Source organism: Pan troglodytes, chromosome 6 (genome assembly GCF_028858775.2).
Source record: "Pan troglodytes isolate AG18354 chromosome 6, NHGRI_mPanTro3-v2.0_pri, whole genome shotgun sequence".
In the NCBI taxonomy this organism is placed as follows: domain Eukaryota; kingdom Metazoa; phylum Chordata; class Mammalia; order Primates; family Hominidae; genus Pan; species Pan troglodytes.
The window spans coordinates 54663906-54674118 of record NC_072404.2 but is presented as its reverse complement, the minus strand read 5'-3'; the positions used below and the strand labels follow the sequence as shown (position 1 = coordinate 54674118).

General features: G+C 42.8%; 1 protein-coding gene across 1 annotated transcript; it reads left to right on the top strand.

Moving 5' to 3' along the window:
- The first annotated feature begins 2702 nt into the window (after window positions 1–2702).
- On the top strand, window positions 2703–8306 carry LOC743528 (dual specificity protein phosphatase CDC14C-like). The gene is given in 2 exon segments (XM_063815353.1): window positions 2703–3231; window positions 3460–8306. Coding segments are annotated over 2 exon segments (1365 nt in total). The 5' UTR covers window positions 2703–2783; the 3' UTR covers window positions 4377–8306.
- Window positions 8307–10213: the final 1907 nt, after the last annotated feature.

The following is a 10213-nucleotide window of genomic DNA, read 5'->3' as shown; positions in this document are numbered from 1 at the left end:
TCTAAGGCAAAATTAGCATAAGTAAAGAATTTGCTTTGGCCAAATTTGAGGAGTGTAACCCGGGAAACACATATCCAAACTACGTCATAGAAGTGCTTTCAGTTGGGGAGGTTACAAGCAGATTTTTAAGGACAAAACGAAGAGGTATACCAAGGTGGTCTCAGCCTGTTCATCCAGAAATACCATTGGTCAACAGAAAGGAGCTAACAGATGATTGGCTAAAGGCTACAGCACTTCTTGGAATAGTCATTATCAGTTTGTGATGAACCCAGCTCCTGGAATTCTTATAAGTAAAAAGGTACAGGAATTTCAGGGGAGTAACTGTGGCATCATGACCACCCTATTTGGTCATTGTAATTTAGTTATCCTCATTTGTTGGGTTTTGTTTTCAATAAGCATGACCAGTGAGAACCTCCCCTTTTGTTTGATCCAACCTTACAGAATAGCTTACTTTTTCATACAGCCTTGACTCTGTAAAGTTTAGACGATCTTGGAGACAATTAGTAGACTGCTCTTTAAACCTTCCTCTAGTTGTCTGTATATCCCAACTTATGCAGAAATGGTGGTCAAAATGGTAGCTAATTTGGGTGAGAAAATAAAACTTTCTCCATGCCCAACACCCTCCACACACATTGGAGTTCAACAGTAAAGGTAGAAGGAGCAAAAGGGATTCAGCAATGAAAAATAAATAACCTCTCTGAGAAAAGTAGAGCCCTTTACTTTCCTCCCACAGAGAAGCGGCCATGGACATATCTTTTCAGGTGTGTCAAAAGAGTCTGTTCCTGTGGTTACCTGAATAACAAAGATCTAGGCAGAAATCATTGAGTTGTAGATACAAACACTCTCAGACTAGCCAGACAATTGCAGGAGGACTGGGGAAGGAAGAATAAGATAGTATCTCCGGAACTTAAGGAGAAGATCTCTTGAGAAGCAGATGCCAATAACTAGAGGGAAACCACCTCAGGCTGAAAGGATAGATAACAGTCTCCATCGTCTCTGGTCAATCATTGTTGTTTCTCTCTAGGAGTCTGCTTTATTATTTTTTCTTAGAAGCATGGCCTTCTCAGCCTACCTTTCACTTATTTCAGATATGGCTACCCAGATTAAATTTTACATGAGCATTTCACTCAGGGACCCCAAAGAGAATAAGGAGGGGCTCTGGGACTCAAGTTTACCTCATAGAAGAAGGGATCTGAGTGGCCCAACCTGGATGAAGTGACTTTTCTAATCAGTTGTCTTTAGGATTTTTAAAATTATTATAAACAGGGGTCTAAGTGTTCATGGATAGTGTGGTGACTATACAAGCAAATTCCAAGAGCAAGACTGTCTCGTATGAAAGGTTGCATTTCTTAGCAAGAACCAGGTCTCTAGCAAAGAGCAAACATTCAGTAAATTGTTTCTGAATCTATTAATAAATGATAAGAAAAGGCAAGGGAAATCAACATCCTCACTGCATGCCTTCAGACATGTGTTTCCTATCAGATATGGGTATTCCAACAGAAACTGGAAAAAAGAAAATACAATGCATTCACTGGACAGAAATATTGTGGATGGGGGGCAAGCATTGGGACAGTGGTGAACAAAATTATTCTTGAGGTCCCCATTAATCAAAATATTTGTGGCATCCAGAAGCTTGAATCTTTAAGGACAAATATGAATCTTTACCTATCTTCTTTTACTCTTCTCTCCTTTCTCCTAAACTAATTCTAATATATACATTTACTTTTAAAATTTCATAAAGCCTGTCTAATTGGGAATTTAGGTCTCCTTGTGGACACCAGAAGGAGATAAATGATTAGGGGAAATCCCACCAAACAGAAAGGGCAAGAAGATGTATGAATGAGTAGTAAGCTCAAGAACAACCCATCAGTCCTCTTCTTTATTTTACCCCCAACCCAAAACTTAGGAATGAAGCTTCATGAAGCTCTCTTTGGTGAAGGAGAGAGGCCTGTTCCGTTGCCGAGGAGTGCAAAGCTGCACATAGGCTTTGGGATGACACTGGGTATAAAATTTATCACTTGTGATATCCCTGTGTGATCTTCTACACACATTGTTTAGCTTCTCCAAGACTTTTCTTTGGAAAGCCCACATAGAACAGAAAAAAGAAATGCCATCTTTTAAACTATCTATTTAACTATGCTGTGCTCCCATGTTTCCAAGTTTGGGGTATTGGGAGAGTTGGTGAAAGAGCAATATGTCAACATTAACTTGTCTCCAAGCAGGCATGACTTTCAATATCAAATGGTCACAACCTCCAACTTTTAATGGATCCTAAATGAGTGCTTCAAAAATACTGTCATTTGGTAATAAAGTCATATACTCGAAGTAACACTTATTTGGCTGAATTTCCAGAGACTGGAGAGAAGGTTAAGTTCCAGGTGGTTGCTATGACAAGAGCATGATGACTTATTCATCTAACACTTTGTTGATGTCAGTATGATATAGCCCTTCAGCTCATGGTTTAAAAAAGCAAAGGGAGGGCGGTTGCGGGAGGGAGCGGGGCAGGCGCTGTGGGCCGGGCCCCTCCTCTGGCTCCTGCACCACCGCCTCCTTCCTGGCTCCGCCGGCTCCCGCCGTCCCCGCAACGCCGCTCTGTGCCCGCCCTCCTGAGAGCCCGCGCGGCGCTGGCGCGAGCCTCGGCGGGCGCGCGCGGGGCGGTGGTGGTTGCTCCCTGACCGGCTGCGGCCGCCTCCAGGAAGCGGAAAAGCAAGGGGCGGTCGAGCTGGGCCGCCGCGCCCCTCTGCTCGCAGCGCTGCTCTTTGACCTCGCAGGGTGTGAAGAAGATGCGCAGCTCCACGCAGCAGGACCCGCGCCGCCGGTACCCCCAGGACGACGTGTACCTGGACATCACCGATCGCCTTCGTTTTGCCATTCTCTACAGCAGACCAAAGAGTGCATCAAATGTACATTATTTCAGCATAGATAATGAACTCGAATATGAGAACTTCTCCGAAGACTTTGGACCACTCAATATGGCAATGGTTTACAGATATTGTTGCAAGATAAATAAGAAATTAAAGTCCATTACAATGTTAAGGAAGAAAATTGTTCATTTTACTGGCTCTGATCAGAGAAAACAAGCAAATGCTGCCTTCCTTGTTGGATGCTACATGGTTATATATTTGGGGAGAACCCCAGAAGCAGCATATAGAATTTTAATCTTTGGAGATAAATCCTATATTCCTTTCAGAGATGCTGCCTATGGAAGCTGCAATTTCTACATTACACTTCTTTTTTTTTCCTTTTCCTTTTTTTTAATATTTTTTCTTTTATTATTATACTTTAAGTTTTAGGGTACATGTGCACATTGTGCAGGTTAGTTACATATGTATACATGTGCCATGCTGGTGCGCTGCACCCACTAACTCGTCATCTAGCATTAGGTATATCTCCCAATGCTATCTCTCCCGCCTCCCCCCACCCCTCAACAGTCCCCAGAGTGTGATGTTCCCCTTCCTGTGTCCTGTTTTCATGCAGTAAAGAAGGCAATGCAGTATGGCTTCCTTAATTTCAACTCATTTAACCTTGATGAATATGAACACTATGAAAAAGCAGAAAACGGAGATTTAAATTGGATAATACCCGACCGATTTATTGCCTTCTGTGGACCTCATTCAAGAGCCAGACTTGAAAGTGGTTACCACCAACATTCTCCGGAGACTTATATTCAATATTTTAAGAATCACAATGTTACTACCATTATTCGTCTGAATAAAAGGATATATGATGCCAAACGCTTTACAGATGCTGGCTTCGATCACCATGATCTTTTCTTTGCAGATGGCAGCACCCCTACTCATGCCATTGTCAAAAGACTTCTGGATATCTGTGAAAATGCTGAGGGTGCCATCGCAGTACATTGTAAAGCTGGCCTTGGTCTCACGGGCACTCTGATAGCCTGCTACATCATGAAGCATTACAGGATGACAGCAGCCGAGACCATTGCATGGGTAAGGATCTGCAGACCTGGCTTGGTGATCGGGCCTCAGCAGCAGTTTTTGGTGATGAAGCAAACAAGCCTCTGGCTGGAAGGGGACTATTTTCATCAGACGTTAAAGGGGCAGGAGAATGGACAACACAGAGCAGCCTTCTCCAAACTTCTCTCCGGTGTTGATGACATTTCCATAAATGGGGTCGAGAATCAAGACCAGCAAGAACCCAACCCTTACAGTGATGACGACGAAATCAATGGAGTGACACAAGGTGATAGAAGTCGGGCCCTGAAAAGGTGAAGACAATCAAAAACAAACGATATTCTTCTCCCATCTCCCCTGGCTGTGCTGACCTTTACACTGTGTAGTGTTGTCATCTGGTGGATTGTTTGTGACTACATTCTTCCCATCCTGCTATTCTGACTCGAAGATTTCAGAACATAGTAGCCATCAGGACCCCCTGACAGCTGCTTCTCTCCATTTCAAGGACTAAAAGGGTTTTGCATTAAGTAAAAACCTGTGACCAGAACTGAAGGAAGACTCTAGGAACTGAAAACTGCAACAGAAATTAGCACAATTTGAAAACAAAACAAAATTGCAAAAGACTTAGTTGCTTTCCACCTAAGAAGCTAATCAATGGAGAAAATGTCCACTGGGGTTTCAGTAATGAACTTTTGAGTTTGGGTGCAAGCAAATGTACCGAGACCAGCTCAGTCAGGGAGACCCTTACCCAGTGGCGCTAGAGGAATTAAAGACACACACACAGAAATACAGAGGTGTAAAGTGGGAAATCAGGGGTCTCACAGCCTTCAGAGCTGAGAGCCCTGAACAGAGATTTACCCACATATTGATTAACAGCAAACCAGTCATTAGCATTATTTCTATAGATATTAAATTAACTAAAAGTATCCCTTATGGGAAACGAAGGGATGGGCCGAATTAAAGGCATAGGTTGGGCTAGTTAACTGCGGCAGGAGCACGTCCTTAAGGCACAGATCGCTCATGCTATTGTTTGTGGCTTAAGAATGCCTTTAAGCAGTTTTCCACTCTGGGCTGGGTGGGCCAGGTGTTCCTTGCCCTCATTCCGGTAAACCCACACCCTTCCAGCGTGGGCATTAGGGCCATTATGAACATGATACTGTGCTGCAGAGATTTTGTTTATGGCCAGTTTTGGGGTCAGTTTATGGCTGGATTTTGGGGGGCTTGCTCCCAAAAAGAATGACTCAAAGAAAGGCCCAGCTCTCAAGCTGAATGACAAAAATGCTGTTGTAAATTTAGTCTCAGGTGTAAATACCCAAGCCCTCTGGTACCCAGGGAGCTGGCTGGTCTGTGGTGCATGTGTGTCCTTGTGATGGCAAGCATTGTAGTTGCTGGCCTTCAGAAGAATTGAGGATCTGATGGAGGTTTTTTATGTATTTATTTTCTGTTCAGCTTGCGACCCTGTGTCAAAATTTGTAAAGATACAAAAGGCATTACTGAAATGGTACTTTGTGTAATTTGATACTATTTGGCTTTATCATCTTCACTTGACTGTTTGTAATACTGTTGTAATATTAACTCTGATAAGTACCCAAGCTGCTTGTCTTCCACCAAAGAGTGCTATATTAACAAGAATCTGTGAAAACCACATTTAAACACTGTTGCATGTTGTAATACCAGGTGATACCTTGGTAACCTAAAACTTGCAAGAGAATATTAATGGTAGCTTTAGAAGACTCAGGAGGAGAAACTGACTTCAGAGTTGGAAGATGTTCCAAGTCATTCCTTTTTCTGTCCTTTAGGGACTGAAGAACTGGGAGGTTGCCCATTGTTTGGTTGCCGGTCATACAAATTAAAATCATATTTCCTTCCATGCATGGAAAAAACACACAATTGGTTTTTTGCCTTGGAAACAGCAATCTCAAATAATGTCGGCTTTAAAAAAAAAAGTTACCGCTTTTTTAGAATCCTTCTCTGTAACATTGGATTTTTTTTTTTCCTTATGAGATCAGCCTAAGGTCATTGATAAGGCCTGTGATCTCAGTAACAACGATCTGCTTCTGAATCTCACTGTTGCCTTTGGCTAGGGAACACAACTAGTAACTGCAGAGTGCCTTCTCCCGCAACCCTACTGGAACACAGCAGAGTCTGTGCCATGAAGAAATTAGAGAAACAGAATTGTTTCGCTGCTAAAAAAAAAAAAAAAAAAAAAGTGGGGCCCAAAATAAAAGAATATTTAGTAATCATCTCAGTTCCTTCCATAAGAAGTGGGTGGTTTAATGATTGTTAACCCATTTTTGCCTGTGCTGGGAGCATGGAGGGCTGAGATGTTGACAGGTAGTGGGAAACAAATGCCCTCCCAAGTCACAAGGTGTGCGCCAGATCAGGAGGCAACTCCATTTTAAGAAGCTGCCTTTTTCAGAAAACTGTAAGAAATCAAAGCAGTTGGAATAAACAAGTTAAAGTCTTTAATGCAAAAAGTAATTGAAAGGCAGTGCCTCCATTTTGGTGTACTTTCTTGGAAGAAAGTATGAAATTGACCGGCATCAGGAGAGACGGAAGATGCTGTATTCTCAGCCAAACAAGTGACTCTTTCCCTGCCAAGCACTACGGGGTGGGGTCAGGCTAGCTTTTAAACACTGGGGACTGGATCACAGAAAAACAGTGGTTTTCTGTCCCTGGAAATGAATAGGCACAAAGACCCACTTGGCTGTGGGAAGACCACTCTTCAATAAGATTTTGGTGGGAGGAAGAACATTCCTTTTGCTATTTTAAGCTGAGACAATATAAATATTTAAACTGTGCCATGCATAAAGCATTGAATTCTCAGGGCACTTCTTCTTCCCCTTACCCTTTTTGAGGCCATCCCCTTCATAAATAGTAATCCAGGTAGTTGTGAAAATTGTGCTTCCATCTGATTCCTTCTTAGTTTGGCTTTTCATCCCATCAGAACAAGTAAATGTGGGTGCCACAGCTTTTGTGAGTACTGTCTCCCTCACGGTGAACAAGCCTCCTGGTGTTTCGTCCAAGAAAAGGAAGGGTGTTGGCGGAACCACAGTCCTTTTTCATTTTATAAACTGCCTCTTCATGTTGCCTGCTCAAGTTTCCACCTAGAATTGCTATCACTGTGACTCTTTCTAAAAATCCTTCTGTTTAACTGGTTCACTGAAATTAGTCATAGAAAATTGGTGATTTGGTGAAGAAACATTCCTTGTAATAACCAAATGACTTGGGATGGTGTGCATAGCAACAGTGTCACACTTATGGGGACTGTCTCTAGACTTATGGGGACCGTCTCTAGAATCCAGGAAGTCTCTGGGTCTGAGGGATGGAAAGTTCTTCCTGCTATGAATGAGAGTGGACTTTTCCCCTCACCCCCAACTAAAACCACAAACACCCAGAATCTTCTGGGATTAGAGTCCTTGTTATAGAAGACCTTGTTGCTATGGAACATGAAACTGTGTCTGTCAGATAGATTCCCTTAAGAGCCTTAAATAGCCCTGAAAGTACACGGACAGTTTGCAATGGAATTAAAATTAGAAGTGAATATTTTTAAGTGCCCTTAAAGCTTTCTGGGGACTCAAAATTATCAAGAGTCAAGGACAGTCTGGAGGAAGAGCATCTGCAAAACTGGGTTCCTAGAAGTACGGATGGACGTGGCTTTTTGTAGAACTTGGTGGAGAGCAGCGCCTCATGACAGCAGAATGGCCTGGCGTGGCCAGTGCTTCCTGGCAGCACGCGGGTCTGCCGGCCTCCAGAATTTCCCCGTTCTGAGCTTGATGCCCCTAGCCTGTCCCCTACCTACTTCCTCCCCTCCCCTCTAGCCCTCTCACAGGGGTGATTGCTACCTCTCTCTTTTCTTGGGCCTAGGCAAGTTTTAGAGGAGTTCCCAAGCATTGTCATGAGGCCAGTGTGCTGGAGGCCAGTGTGCTCGCTGGGGCTGGGCTGGATGTCCTGGGCTTGTGCATGGCCTGAGGGCTCTCCTGGAGCCCTCCCTTTTCCCAGTCACCGTCTGAGCCACAGAAGCAGTGCACTCATTGGATGTCTGTTGTTAACATAGCTTCTCTTTCTACATTAAAAAAAAAATCATTATTGCATTTTGGAAAGCAGTGCTCATCACAAGCAACTTTTAAGACCCATTTTATTGTTCCTTTAAATGTTCTCTCCTGCTGACACTGCCCTGGAGAGGATAGCTGCTGTTCTTCCATTTCCCCATATCAGGGTATTCTCCTCGTCACTGAGTAGAGATGACTCCGGATGTGTTTAAAGACTGGACAATTCACCTATACTGTGCAGGAAATTACCTCCTTAATTACCTGGTAAAATTGTCAACAGACATGTTCATCCGGTGATAGTACTGCAGTTTTCTATTAACAATTTGCAGACTTTTATCTAACCTGCACTCATGTACAGATTAAAAGTTTTAAAATGTAACTGATCAGTATTGATCAATCATTGTCTTGATTTTTTTTTTACAGTGTATATTTCTAATCGTATTTTTTAAAGCCAAGAGAACTGGTTGAATGAATGTTTATTTTCCTGAAGGTATTTTTAAGATAAAGCTTCCTAATGGCCTGTAAACTTTGCGTATGTGTGTAGTTTGATACATATTGTCACATTTGAAAATCTTGTGGGTTGTAACTAGTTTTATACAAAACATCGAATAGTGGAAATTGTATAATTACAATCATGTAATTAAAAGTATTAACCCCCAAAAAAATAAATAATAAATAAATAAAAAATAAAAAAGCAAAGGGAAAATCTGCAAAGCAGATACCAGACAAGCCTTTGAAAATTCACTTGTCAGTAAAATCACAGCAAAGTTGGAAAATTCATCCGTCATTCCTAGTGCTTTTGAAAGCCTCACAGGGGACACCTGCCTCCACAGTCAGCCTCTCTGTGACAAATGATGTCTCTCATGAGGCTTCTTGAATTCAGGCTGCTACCTATGTGACACTAACAAGAGAAATACTGTGTTTATTCAGATCCATTGATGTGACAGAGGACAAAACGTATTAGAAGAATGGAAAAGTTTATTGAGTACATGCTATTTACCAGGCTCTATGCTAAGAGCTACTTTACTTAGCCTGTTAAGAAGGGTACGCGGTGGCTCATCCCTGTAATCCCAGCACTTTGGGAGGCCAAGGTGGGTGGATCATGAGGTCAAGAGATTGAGACCATCCTGGCCAACATAGTGAAACCCCATCTTTACTAAAAACACAAAAATTAGCTGGGTGTGGGCACCTATAGTCTCAGCTACTCAGGAGGCTGAGGCAGGAGAATCGCTTGAACCCGGGAGGCAGAGGTTGCAATGAGCTGAGATTGCACCACTGCACTCCACCTGGCAACAGAGCAAGACTCCGTCTTTAAAAAAAAAAAAAAAAAAGGAAGGCTAAGTATGCTAAGCCTGTCTACGGCAAATGATGTCTCTCATGAGACTTCTTGAATTCAGGCTACTACTTGTATGACACTAACAAGAGAAATACTGTGTGCATTCAGATCCATTGATGTACAGAGGACATAAATGTGTTAGAAGAATGGACAAGTTTATTGAGCACATGCTATTTACCAAGCTCTGTGCTAAGAGCTACTTTATTAGCCTGTTAGGAAGGCTAAGTAAAGCTTGTTAGGAAGGCTAAGTAAAGTAGCTCTTAGCATAGAGCTGGGTAAGAAGCATGTATTCAATAAACAAATGTCAGGTGAGTAGAAGCAAAAATGAACTGATATGTCTTATTCTGGTTCTACTAAAGTAGCAGTTGCCAAACTTTCTGGCACCAAGGACCAGTTTCATGGAAGATGATTTTTCCATGGACAGGGTAGGGGAGTAGTTTGGGATGAAACTGTTCCACTTCATATCATCAGGCATTAGATTCTCATAAGGCTCAGGCAACCTAGATCCCTCGCATGCACAGTTCACAATAGGGTTCCTGCTCCTATGGGAATCTAATGCTACCACTGATCTGACAGGAGGTAGAGCTCAAGCGATAATGCTCACTCACCAGCCACTCACCTGTGTGGCCTGGTTCTTAAGCAGTACTGGTCTGTGTCCCAGGAACTGGGGACCCCTGTACTAAAGCATTTTGAACTGAGAGTTCACAGCATTTAAATAAAGTGTTAAAAGAAACAGAGGGGCCAGGCACAGTGGCTCATACCTGTAATCCCAGCACTTTGGGAGGCTGAGAAGGGTGGATCACGAGGTCAAGAGATCAAGACCATCCTGCTCAACATGGTGAAACCATGTCTCTACTAAAATACAAAAATGAGCTGGGCGTGGTGGTGCATGCCTGTAGTCCCAGCTACTT